Here is a 14,269-nt window from a genome sequence, read left to right on the forward strand (position 1 = left end):
ATCATTGCTTCCTTTTCATGCCCTTCGACTCTTTTAACTACAAACTGCCGTCTGGTTTCTGTAAAGGTATAAATAGTCTTTCGCTCCTTGTACCGGGTGATCAAAAAGTATAAATTTGAAAACTTAATAAACCACGGAATAATGCAGATAGAGAGGTAAAAATTGACTCACATGCTTGGAATGACATGGGGTTTTATTAGAGCAAAAAAAAAAAAAAATTTCATAAAATGTCCGACAAATGGCGCTGGACAGCAAAACGTCAGTGACTGCTACCGTGATGGGTGAGAAGTACGCCGATATGTTACAGAATCGCATCATCCCCAGCCTGGCTGATAAACACCTGCTGGGACGTACGATGTTTGTGCAGGATGGCGCTCCACCCGATATTGCTAGACGCGTGAAAGATCTCTTGCGCGCGTCGTTTGGTGATGATCGTGTGCTCAGCCGCCACTTTCGTCATGCTTGGCCTCCCAGGTCCCCAGAACTCAGTCCGTGCGATTATTGGCTTTGGGATTACCTGAAGTCGCAAGTGTATCGTGATCGACCAACATCGCTAGGGATGCTGAAAGACAACATCCGACGCCTATGCTTCACCATCACTCTGGACATGCTTTATAGTGCTGTTCACAACATTATTCCTCGACTACAGGTATTGTTGAGGAATGATGGTGGACATATTCAGCATTTCCGGTAAAGAACATCATCTTTGCTTTCTCTTACTTTGTTATGCCAATTATTGCTATTCTGATCAGATGAAGCACCATCCGTCGGACATTTTTTGAACTTTTGTATTTTTCTGGTTCTAATAAAACCCCGTGTCATTCCAAGCATGTGTGTCAATTTGTACCTCTCTATCTACATTATTCCGTGATTTATTCAGTTTTCAAATTTATACTGACTTTTTGATCACCCGGTATTTTACCCCTGATATCTTCAGAATTTCAAAGAGTGTATTCCAGTCAGCATTGTCAAGAAATTTGTGCAGGTCTGCAACTGCTACGAACGTAGGTTTGGCTTTCCTTACCCTATCTTTTAAGATAAGTCGTAGGGTCAGTATTGCCTCGCGTGCTCCTACATTTCTCCGGAAGCCAAACTGATCTTCCCTGAGATTGGCTTCTACCAGTTTTCCTATTCTTCTGTAAACAATTCGTGTTAGTATTTTGCAGCCACGACTTAACTGATAGTTCGGTAATATTCACAGCTCTCAGCACTCGTTTTCTTTGGAATTGGAAGTGCTAGATACTTCTCGATGCCTGAGGGTATTTCGCCTGTCTCATACATCTTGCACACAAGATGGAAGAGTTTTGTCATGTAGCTATCGCTACACATACACAGACGTGAGTTAGGTAGTGGAGCAGCAGTGAGGAAGCGCTGAGTGCGAGTACCTGGTGCTGTCCGCCGGCGTGGCCGCGGATCAGCGGCAGGATGGGGTCCGCGACGGCGCTCACCAGGCACGGGTCCTCCTCGCGCGGCAGCCGCCACGACGTCGCCGCCACCTTCTTCGGCCTGCCACACACACACGCCAACATCACCCACTGCAATGACCATTCAGAAATATTGAGTGTCAGAAGCAGTCACGTCAAAGTCATAACGTGCACTTTGAGCAGTTGTAGCGAGGGGGCAAAGAAGCAAGCAGTTATTCGCTGGACTTGGGACTTGCACATATTCGAAAACCGCCTACAGACTGTTAGTGAGCAACAGGAGCCATCAGTATATTCTTTCAAAATTGACCATTGCAATTCATATCCCAGGCATTGCTACACCGACTTTTTTGTATGAGCTGGTCTACACCGAGGTGACGAAAGTCATGGGTACCTACTAATATCATGTTGACGGACATCCCTTTGCTCGGTGGCATTGACTGAACAAGCCGTTGGGAGTCCCCTGCAGAAATGGTTCAAATGGCTCTGAGCACTATGGGACTTAACATCTGAGGTCATCAGTCCCCTAGACTCAGAACTACTTAAACCTAACTAACCTAAGGATATCACACACATCCATGCCCGAGGCAGGATTCGAACCTGCAACCGTAGCAGCAGCGCGGTTCCGGACTGAAGCTCTTAGAACCGCTCGGCCACAACGGCCGGCCCCTGCAGAAATACTGAGCCATGTTGCCCTTCAGCCGTCCATAATTGGGAAAGTGTGGAGGATTTTGTGCACGAACTGACCTCTCGATTATGTCCCATAAATGTTCGACGGGATTTATGTTGGGCGATCCTGGTTCCCAAATCATTCGCTCGAACAGTCCAGAATGTTCTTGAAACCAATCGTGAACAATTGTGCCTTGATGAAGTGGCCCACTGCCATCCATAGAAATTCCATCATTGTTTGGGAACATGTCGTTCATGAATGGCTGCAAATATTCTTAGTTGATTCAGCAGAACCAGAGGACCCGCCCATTTCATGTAAAAACAGTCCACACCAGTTTGCACAGTGCCTTGTTGATAACTCGGGTCCGTGGCTTCGTGGGGTCTGCGCCACACTCACACTCTACCATCAGCCCTTATCTACAGAAATCGGGGCTCATCTGACCTGGCTACGCTTTTTCAGTCGTCTAGGGTCCAACTGATACGGTCACGAGCCCAGGAGAGGCCCTGCAGTGATGTCGCGCTGTTAGCAAAGGCACCAGCGTCGGCCATTTGCTGTTATATCCTGTTAAAGACGAATGTCGCAGCACCGTCGTAACGGATACGTGCGCCGTACTTTCCACACTGATTTTAGCGATTATAAAGTGCGCACTGATTGTGTGTTAGACACTGCGGTGTGTCTGTTGAGAGGTAATGCCTGAAATTTGGTATTCTAGGACACTCTTGACACTGTGAATCTCGGAATATTGAATTCCCTAATGACTTCCGAAATGGAATGTCCTACGCATCTGCCTCCAACTACCATTTCACGTTCATAGTTTGTTAATTCCCACCGTGTGGACATAATAACGTCGGAAACCTTTTTAGGTAAGTTACCTGACTACAGACAACAGCTCCACCAATGGAATGCCCTTTTGTACCACATGTGCTCAATACCACCACCATCTGTATAAGTACATATCGGTAGATGGTAAATGTGATGAGGAGGATACAATCAGAATTTGTATAGGTAAAAGAAGAAATTTATTATAAGACACGAACCTGACTGAGGTTTTTCTGATTTTCCCTCAGTACGTGGGGTAAATGCCAGATTTGACATCACACCATCCCAGTGAGAATAAGGAAAAGTTATTAATAGAACAGAGAAGATAAGAAATGTAGGTCGCAACTCAAATTTCTCAAATGAATGGAGAGATAACAGAATTACGTACATGAGAGGATTAGCATTATCCCGCTCTCTTCCTGCCAGGGAGTTAGTGAAAGATGGGCAGCAGCTAACATACCGCCTAGAGCTAGGCCTTCTGGCAGTCTTCAGTTTCTCAGGAGGGGCGCCAACACAGTGTTCCAAACAACAGAGAAGTGCTGCTCGTCAGGTGTAGAGTGCACGTCGTGTGCTGCGTGCAACGCACCTGCCCCTGCGCGCGACCCTGGCGGCGGGCTGGTCCAGCTGCTCGACGCTGCGGAACAGGCTGAACAGCAGCTCCGTGTTGGCGACGCTCACCACGCGCCGCTTGTCGCGCTCCTCCGGCGGCGTCGCCGGCCGCAGGCCTGCAGACAAACCACAGACTTAAAATCCCCTGTACACACTGCAGCGAACGGAGGCGAAGACGACCAAACGGCCATTCGCAGGCAGTTCGCCAACGTTCGCTACGACTCTATTGTACCTGTGAACAAGCTTTTACTGTTAAATCAGGTAAAGGTGGTCACACTGACCTCCTATGTTAGTTTTCGGTCTTTGTGTAGGCTGTTGTGCTGGTGTCTCCTACACTACTGGCCATTAAAATTGCTACACCAAGAAGAAGTGCACATGATAAACGGGTATTCATTGCACAAATATATTACACTAGAACTGACATGTGATTACATTTTCACGCAATTTGGGTGCATAGATCCTGAGAAATCAGTACCCAGAACAACTACCTCTGGCCGTAATAACGGCCTTGATACGCCTGGGCATTGAGTGAAACAGAGCTTGGATGGCGTTTACAGGTACAGCTGCCCAGGCAGCTTCAACTCGATACCACAGTTCATCAAGAGTAGTGATTGGCGTATTGTGACGAGCCAGTTGCTCGGCCGCCATTGACCAGACATTTTCAATTGGTGAGAGATCTGGGGAATGTGCTGGCCAGGGCAGCAGTTGAATAATTTTCTGTATCCAGAAAGGGCAGTACAGGACCTGCAACACGCGGTCGTGCATCATCCTGCTGAAATGTAGGGATTCGCGGGGATCGAATGAAGGGTAGAGCCACGGGTCGTAACACATCTGAAATGTAACGTCCACTGTTCAACGTGCCGTCAATGCGAACAAGAGGTGACCGAGACGTGTAACCAATGGCACCCCATACCATCACGCAGGGTGATACGCCAATATGGCGATGACGAATACACGCTTCAAATGTGCGTTCACCGCGATGTCGCCAAACACGGATGCGACCATCATGATGCTGTAAACAGATCCTGGATTCATCTGAAAAAATGACGTTTTGTCATTCGTGCACCCAGGTTCGTCGTTGAGTACACCATCGCGAGCGCTCCTGTCTGTGATGCAGCGTCAAGGGTAACCGCAGCCACGGTCTCCGAGCTAATAGTCCATGCTGCTGCAAACGTCGTCGAAGTGTTCGTGCAGATGGTTGTTGTCTTGCAAACGTCTCCATCTGTTGACTCAGGGATCGAGACGTGGCTGCACGATCCTTTACAGCCATGCGGATAAGATGCCTGTCATCTCGAGTGCTAGTGATACGAGGCCGTTGGGATCCAGCACGGCGTTCCGTATTACCTTCCTGAACCCACCGATTCCATATTGTGTTAACAGTCATTGGATCTCGACCAACGCGAGCAGCAATGTCGCGATACGATAAACCGCAATCGCGATAGGCTACAATTCGACCTTTATCAAAGTCGGAAACGTGATGGTACGCATTTTTCCTCCTTAAACCAGGCATCACAACAACGTCTCACCAGGCAATGCCGGTCAACTGCTGTTTGTTTATGAGAAATCGGTTGGAAACGTTGCTAATGTCAGCACGTTGTAGGTGTCGCCAGCGGCGCCAACCTTGTGTGAATGCTCTGAAAAGCTAATCATTTGCACATCACAGCATCTTCTTCCTGTCGCTTAAATTTCGCGTCTGTAGCACGCCATCTTCGTGGTGTAGCAATTTCAGTGACCAGTGGTGTACGTCGTTGCATATCATCGGTTGCATCTGGTAGTCCTTGCAGACAGCGTCTTTCAGCTTCCCCCACAGAAAAAAGTCTACAGGCGTCAAATCGGGAAACGGGCGGGCCGAGATACAGGACCCCTGTCTCCAATACAACGATTTACATCAATTCATGAAGACATGCTGCAGTAATTCGTGCACTATGGGCTGGACAGCCATCGTGTTGGAACTATAGGTTCCTCCTATCTGCAAAGGAACGTCATCTAGCACCCGTGGAATATAGCCTGTTTTGAAGGGTGAGATGTTTGTGCCCGTTTAGTGTTCCGTCTTTGAAAAAAAAAGTTTATGAACTGATGGTTCATTCGTTTACGCTCGGTAGACGCTCACGTTGCCCCTGACGAAGCCAACGGGGATTATCAACAGACCAGTACTGCATGTTTCGGAGGTTTACCTGGCCACGTATGGTAAATGTGGCTTCGTCACTAAACAAGAAGACATAATACTTTTGGAGTATCCTGGATTAATGGCCATGTACTGAGGGTGACACGATTTTCATAATCGCTTCCATGCAGCTCGTGATAGGGATAGATGTGATAGGCATGGAACCTATGCCCATGGAGAATGCACAGAACACTTATCTGAGTCACGTCACTTTCTCGTGCGGCTGTTCGGGGGCTAACGTATGGTACAACCTCAACAGCTGCAATAACATTAATTTCTCCCTCTTCTGTCGTCACTTGTTTCCTTTTTTTACGTTGTCTGGGTGTTACACTACCATTTTCACGTAACTGGTTGAAAAGCTTGATAAATAATTGCCGACATGGTTGACGTTTATAAGGATGTTTTGCCATTTTCACCATACAGCAACGAACTGCATTCTACATCTACATGTACATCCATACTCCGCAAGCCACCTGACGGTGTGTGGTGGAGGGTACTTTGAGTACCTCTATCGGTTCTCCCTTCTATTCCAGTCTCGTATTGTTCGTGGAAAGAAAGATTGTCGGTGTGCCTCTGTGTGGGCTCTAATCTCTCTGATTTTATCCTCATGGTCTCTTCGTTGGATCTGCTCTACCTCTTCTATTAACCCTATCTGGTACGGATCCCATACTGGTGAGCAATATTCAAGCAGTGGGCGAACAAGTGTACTGTAACCTACTTCCTTTGTTTTCGGATTGCATTTCCTTAGGATTCTTCCAACAAATCTCAGTCTAGCATCTGCTTTACCGACGATCAACTTTATATGATCATTCCATTTTAAATCACTCCTAATGCCTACTCCCAGATAATTTATGGAATTAACTGCTTCCGGTTGCTTACTTGCTATATTTTAGCTAAATGATAAGGGATCTTTCTTTCTATGTATTCGCAGCACTTTACATTTGTCTACATTGAGATTCAATTGCCATTCCCCGCACCATGCGTCAATTCGTTGCATATCCTCCTGCATTTCAGTACAATTTTCCATTGTTACAACCTCTCGATATACTACAGCATCATCCGTAAAAAGCCTCAGTGAACTTCCGATTTTATCCACTAGGTCATTTTTATATATATCGTGAATAACAACGGTCCTACGACACTCCCCTGCGGCACACCTGAAATCACTCTTACTTCGGAAGACTTCTCTCCATTGAGAATGACATGCTGCGTTATGTTATCTAGGAACTCTTCAATCCAATCACACAATTGGTGTGATAGACCATAGGCTCTTACTTTGTTCATTAAACGACTGTGGGAAACTGTATCGAACCTTTGCGGTAGTCACGAAACACGTCATGTACCCGTGTCTATGGCCCTCTGAGTCTCGTGGACGAATAGCGCGAGCTGGGTTTCACACGACCGTCTTTTTCGAAACCCATGCTGATTCCTACAGAGTAGATTTCTAGTCTCCACAAAAGTCATTCCTACACTCTACATACATCATGAGCATGTCGGCTTTTTCGGCTCACGTCCACTCACGACCTACTACCTGGACTGTCACACGCTGACTATCAAGTCACAGTGTACTGAAGGAACACGCAAGCACGCTGTAAGCAGACATCACAATGTCGCACCGAGCAACTACGCAGATACGCCCATATAACTGTCGGTGTGGAAATTTTTCAAAAAACGACTCGCAATAGAAACCTGCAACAAACGCCACAGACATTCTAATTTACCTTACTTGTAGTTTTTTAATGTCAATAGCAATCTTTGTATTTAAAAAGTGCATGTTTACACAAAAAATATATTTTCTGAGTATTATTACAATCTGTTTATGGCTAAAAATATGAGCTCTTGACTACCAATCCATTCTGCGAAAACCGCACATCAGTATCACTTTCCAATTCCGCAATATTTGTGGTGCAAGTTTTAGGTGATTCACTCTGTATAAGTGAACTTCCTTTCTGAAATATTTTCCTGTAAGCCAAGTCATTTCTTTGTTACTCCTATGTGATACAGTGCCATGTCGCTACACCGCCATATTGCTTCAACTTGTTGACTCTAATCACAGTGCCGGCCGTTGTGGCCGAGCGGTTCTAGGCGCTTCAGTCCGGAACCACGCGACCGCTACGGTCCAGGTTCGAATCCTGCCCCGGGCATGGATGTGTGTGATGTCCGTAGGTTAGTTAGGTTTAAGTAGTTCTAAGTTCTAGGGGACTGATGACCTCAGATGTTAAGTCCCATAGTGCTTAGAGCCATTTGAACCATCTAATCACAGCCGTTAAAAATCTTTTGAATCAAAGGCCATTTACTGAATCAAGTCTGAAATTCCAAATTATTAGCAATAAGTAGATTTTCTTTGCATGGTACTACGTATGAAACTTAGAAAGGGAAGTCAACAACTACTGTTACAGCGGTCGGTGCTTGCTGAATGTGCTGCGGAATGATATAGCGTCTTGCTGAGATATTTGAACGAAACTGTATTCATTTTCATGCTTCAGTTCTTCTTTAATGCTTGGAATCAATGACTACATGCTTGAGCGAACATCCTCACGTCCACTCCCGGACGCTATAAGCTGCAAGCAAACGCTTATTCAATTCTTGGTCAGTTTCTTGCTGAGTCAGTATTTAAGCTGTGCAAAAGGTCAACATTACGGGTCAGAATGCATTTCCGATTCCATTCTGGGGCTAGAAGGTTCATACCTAATGGGTAGCTTGAGTTCAGGATTTTTTTCATTGCTCATTGGACTAGTTTAGTTTTCACAACACACACAACTTACAAATAAAATAACCAAACAAATAAACTGGAGGGAACGGAAGAGAACAGGAGAGATTGAGCATGGCGTGACAACACTATGAATGGTGAGTTCTACAGCTCCAACCACATCGCACGAGACATCTTATGATGTGTGGTGGAGGGTATTTTGTGTTTTACTGTCACTTCTCCCTTTTCCTGTTCCTATTCTGAATTATGCATGGAAAGAATGACTGTTGGTTAAAACTCCGTATGAGCTCGAATCTGTAATTTTACTGTTGCCGACATATTGCTAACAACAGGTTCTCTAACTGCGTTGAAATTTTAATTTATCTTTTATGTCGAGCTCTGAGTTACACATTCATTTTTACGATGACTAGTTTCGATCTTCTTCACAAGCAATGTTAGCATCCCTAATCGCTTCAGCATTCATCTTTGACAAGCTTGTCTAAATGGTGCCAAGAAACCAGCTGAGTACAAAATCCTTGCAATTCTCACGTTCATTTATAGATATTTACGTATACAGTGCGGTTAGAAATTGTCTGAAAAGCTTATAAGAGTGTTGCAGGATATGTTATGCTGAGAAATAATTGTTAAGAAAAAAATTCGATACGTCGCGGTGTTTAAGAATTAATTAGCATCGAAATTAGCCAACCAGGCAGTATGCTCGCAAGTTCAAGCGGCTCCCCAGATGCAATTAGCATCAGTTGTTCTCACAGCATAGATAATACCACAAGAGACTGCTCAGTCTTTGGCTTAGGTTCAATCCTCATTATCGTCATATGTCCAATTTTTGTATCGCTCTCTTTTTCGGTTTTAGGGAATCAAATGAAGAGCCGGCCGCTATGGCCAAGCGGTTCTAGGCGCTTCAGTCCGGAACCGCGCTGCTGCTACGGTCAAATGGTTCAAATGGCTCTGAGCACTATGGGACTCAACTGCTGAGGTCATAAGTCCCCTAGAACTTAGAACTACTTAAACCTAACTAACCTAAGGACATCACACACATCCATGCCCGATGCAGGATTCGAACCTGCGCCCGTAGCGGTCGCGCGGTTCCAGACTGTAGCGCCAGAACCGCTCGGCCACCAGCGGCCGGCCTGCTACGGTCGCAGGTTCGAATCCTGCCTCGGGCATACATGTGTGTGATGTCCCTAGGTTAGTTAGGTTTAAGTAGTTCTAAGTCTAGGGGACTCATGACCTCAGATGTTAAGTCCCATAGTGCTCAGAGCCAAATGAAGAACGTGCGTCTTGACACCGTCTCTGGCGAGCCGCTTGAATTTGTGCGCGCAACGGCCTGATCGGCTAGCTTCAGTACTAATTAACTCGGAAACGGAGCTCCAAATCGAAGTTTTTCTTCATATCTATTTTTTCAATCACCATATTTATTTTTTCTTGTCTGCAAGACTCAGCGGAGGAGTGCCTCTGAGGATGTCCAGCGCAGTCCTGGACGAAACGTCAGGAACAGAAGAGTTTTTTGGACCACTATCTCACATTCCGAAAGGTTTATCAGCAGCTGTGTCATCCGGTCGTGAAAGCCTTCATTCTATTTCAGTATTTACCTTGTGTCCGAGTAAAACCACGTGGTCAGTTAAATACGTCTTGGAAACTTAGGTCCAAAAACTTCGCATACAATTTAAATGTGGTCTTCGTGTTGATTGTATCAAAACCCATGCGTGTGTCGTGATATATTATGTATTTTCGTAAGCCGCGAAAAAGCGTATTTTGTGCTGTAGCATCAGTTGTAATCAACATTTGGGCTTTATACAATTTTAGCACTTGTACCCTCGTTTAGAGAATCGTATACTCCAAATTTCAGTGCATATATATCAATGTGAACAAACGTTCACTTTTGAGAATTTTCGTAAGTTACGAGTGTTGTGCATAACGTATTTCGTAGGAAATTGAAGTTTGTGATTTACAGTTTATGTAGCACATATTACAAATAATGTATCGTGTCGCATTCAGTTTTCCCTTTCACATACTGGAAAAACAAACTTTCTTTCCCACCCCCTCTCTCTCTCCCACTCTCTATCTCCCTCCAACCTTTTTCACTTCATTCTTCCTCCTTACCACTTTTCCCGATCTGATTTCCAACTCATTCTCCATTCCCCTAATTTGCATTCACTATTATATCATCTTTCCCTAGTCCTCCCTTCCCATGCCTATTCAACATTTACATTTTCAAATTATTCATCTCCATTACTGTTCCTTCACTTCACGTACACATTAAATCAACACATAGTTAACATAATTAAACGACGTTATACACATATGACGAATCACAGAGGAAGAGAAAATGTTTAGATCAAGGGAAAGGCGATACTAACGGTTAATTTTGCAACATTACTCACATAAATACATACAGACACATGTTTAACGAGTGGGATCCAAACAAACAGTAGTGGTGCATCATTGTATCGTTTTTATCATCGAAGGATGTACAGTTCTGCAAAGCAAAGTGGGGTCAGGTGGAAAACAGTCAAGCCAAACGGGGGAATAGCTCAAAAACTTGTAAGAGGGTGGCGTTTGCTGATGTGAGCGAAAATCGGACACAAAGTACCACAAGTAAACTCAACATCTTTTGTAAAGAACTGTTTTTCTGTCTAAAAGCAAGCCATATTGTAAATGTAGACCATTGGTGACGTTTTATGTAAGACGAAACGCATCTGGTGACAAAAATACACATTTTCTTGTAGTTGCAAACACGGATTTAAAATACTTTCAGTAACTGTAAAGAAACTGCGGACAATATAGCCACACAAATGAAGTCTCTAGTTTTACCTTCACGGTCTTTTCGCCAGATATAGGTGACAAGAAGCAATATATTAGTTGACCTTCTAGGAACATGCGTTTATAAAATCTGTGCTCTGATCACTTGCGTGGCTTTCGGCGAACACGTCACTATCTCAGCTCGCGCTTTATCACAGTGATTGTGACCAAGTATAATCAAAATGAAAGACAACAGGGGACAGCACAACTCTGCTTAATAAGTGTCGACTGCAGACTCGACTACAAAGATATACAATACTGCTTCACAGAGATACATGGTTATACTTCCGACAAGGCTCACACATTTAATAAGTCAGAAAGCACTGAAATCAGTGGATAATTAATGGTTAAGGAACCGGCAGATAGCGCTCTGTCAATAAAGAAGTATAATACACAAGAAATCATGATATACATACATGAGTATAGAAATTAAACATTTTAAAAATGAGGGAGAACGAGAGAGATTCTCCAGAATGAGATTTTCACTCTGCAGCGGAGTGTGCGCTGATATGAAACTTCCTGGCAGATTAAAACTGTGTGCCCGACCGAGACTCGAACTCGGGACCTTTGCATTTCGCGGGCAAGTGCTCTACCAACTGAGCTACCGAAGCACGACTCACGCCCGGTACTCACAGCTTTACTTCTGCCAGTACCTCGCCTCCCACCTTCCAAACTTTACAGAAGCTCTCCTGCGAATCATGCAGAACTAGCACTCCTGAAAGAAAGGATATTGCGGAGACATGGCTTAGCCACAGCCTGGGGGATGTTTCCAGAATGAGATTTTCACTCTGCAGCGGAGTGTGCGCTGATATGAAACTTCCTGGCAGATTAAAACTGTGTGCCCGACCGAGACTCGAACTCGGGACCTTTGCCTTTCGCGGGCAAGTGCTCGCAGGAGAGCTTCTGTAAAGTTTGGAAGGTAGGAGGCGATGTACTGGCAGAAGTAAAGCTGTGAGTAGCGGGCGTGAGTCGTGCTTCGGTAGCTCAGTTGGTAGAGCACTTGTCCGCGAAAGGCAAAGGTCCCGAGTTCGAGTCTCGGTCGGGCACACAGTTTTAATCTGCCAGGAAGTTTCATATCAGCGCACACTCCGCTGCAGAGTGAAAATCTCATTCTGGAAACATCCCCCAGGCTGTGGCTAAGCCATGTCTCCGCAATATCCTTTCTTTCAGGAGTGCTAGTTCTGCAAGGTTTCGCAGGAGAGCTTCTGTAAAGTTTGGAAGGTAGGAGGCGAGGTACTGGCAGAAGTAAAGCTGTGAGTACCGGGCGTGAGTCGTGCTTCGGTAGCTCAGTTGACAGAGCACTTGCCCGCGAAAGGCAAAGGTCCCGAGTTCGAGTCTCGGTCGGGCACACAGTTTTAATCTGCCAGGAAGTTTCATACGAGAGAGATTCTGTCAAGTGATAATTCATGGCAGTAGAATGCCGAGGATAGCATTAGCGGTGGCACAGAATTGTCTGTGATTTGGATGCGATCGTAGTTGCGAGTTACCACCTTATTTCTGTGATATCGCGATCACTGAACATCAAAAGCGTGCAAAGTTATGCTCTACAAAACCAACATTTCATGTAGAGTCTGCCAATGGAGTTGGACGACCGTCCCAGGTTATTAAGCAAATGTCTGACGAAACGTGCTGCTCTTCTTCCGACTTTTGTGTTTCCTTTTTCATTTATACTCTGACAAGAAATACCGAAGTAGCCGTCAAACGAAGGTAGACATCTCCTTCGTCGATGGATATACTTCCTGAGCCTGTCTCACATGCTTTTCCTACGGTTAGTTTTACGTGCTCGTTACAGGTCGTATCACTCCGTATCCATATTCCCAATAGTTAATGGATATTTATTTCGAGTGATTGTTTTGCAATCCTGAAATTATGCAAAAACGGGTCGTTCCACCTTTTATCAGCCACACGTCACTACAGTTGTTTGTGCTGGGGATAAACCTCCAATTCCTACGTAAAACGTCGATACTCTGCAGGTCTTCTTCCAATTCACTACTGTTTTCTAGCTTTGTGACTCCTTTATATACAAGAACATCATCCACGAATAGCTGCTTGGGGCTCCCTAAGTCCCCTAGGTCACTTACACACATTATGATCACTAGTGGTCCTATAGAGTCGTTGGGGTAAGCAGGTAGTTATTACGTCTGAAGATTCCAGTCGTTTGAAAATGACCTTATGTATTCTGTTTGCTAGAAACTCTTCAAAGCAGTCACAGATGTTCCGTACGCTCGTATTTTGTTCACGATGTGACAGCGAGGAACTGTATCGAACGCATACTAGCTGTCAAGGAACAGGGTGTCGTCGAGGTATTTCAATGCCTTTCGGGTCTTGTCGATAAACTCAGCAGGCTGCGTTTCACGCGACCCTTGTTCGCAAAATCGCATTGAGTCTTACACAGGAGAGTTTCGGTCTTCAGAAAGGTCATAATATGAGAGGGTAACTGCTTTATTTAAACTAATAATCATTGCGCAGGTACAGTGGCAAGAAACGATTCTAGAAGTTAAGCGTTAGCTACTAGACGCACCTACCAGTATTCTTTTAAAAAAGCTGTGCAGTTAAAATAATAATGCTAGAATCGGGTCCTTTTGCGGTTTTTTAACGATCGGAGTAAACTGACGTTTCTTTGAAGCTCTGTATCTTGGCATTAGTCTGGAGTAATATGACGTTTAACTAGGAAAAATTCTAGGCAGTTTAACGATGTACGAGAAGGATCATAGTGCTTTTGTCATAGAATCAAAGAGATAAAATTTATAGAGGAACAATGATCAAGTGCTAGTAGTACTCAGGCACTTATATAAAAGAAAAAAAAGAAGCTATTGAAAAACTACACGAAATCGCTTCCAAAACTGAACAACAGATCTCTTACGAAAAGGCACAGTTTATGAGCACAAAGGAACTCTCACCTCTGAACACAAAGTAAGGCACGATTTACAAAACGGCAAACTTCAAGTACCTCGGTGAGCGGACATAACAGAGACTCAAGCGAAGAAAGAAAAACTAAACTGGACGACGCAAACAGAGAAGTGTGGAATCATTACAACAAGAAGTCTATCTCACAAAAAGCCAAATTACGCCACTAC

At 44.7% G+C, this 14,269-nt stretch overlaps 1 protein-coding gene across 1 annotated transcript in view; it reads right to left on the minus strand.

The window, feature by feature from the left end:
• The window catches only part of LOC126252505 (uncharacterized), a 131,046-nt gene that overhangs the window by 30,082 nt on the left and 86,695 nt on the right, over positions 1-14,269 (minus strand). Inside the window, exons 4-5 of the mRNA XM_049953401.1 lie at positions 3,497-3,635; positions 1,386-1,506 (exon numbers count right to left, since the gene is read on the minus strand). Of these exons, the coding sequence (XP_049809358.1) occupies positions 1,386-1,506; positions 3,497-3,635 (260 nt within the window). The remainder of the gene's footprint in view (positions 1-1,385; positions 1,507-3,496; positions 3,636-14,269) is intronic.

The sequence above is a fragment of the Schistocerca nitens genome, chromosome 4 (assembly GCF_023898315.1).
Source record: "Schistocerca nitens isolate TAMUIC-IGC-003100 chromosome 4, iqSchNite1.1, whole genome shotgun sequence".
Lineage (NCBI taxonomy): Eukaryota > Metazoa > Arthropoda > Insecta > Orthoptera > Acrididae > Schistocerca > Schistocerca nitens.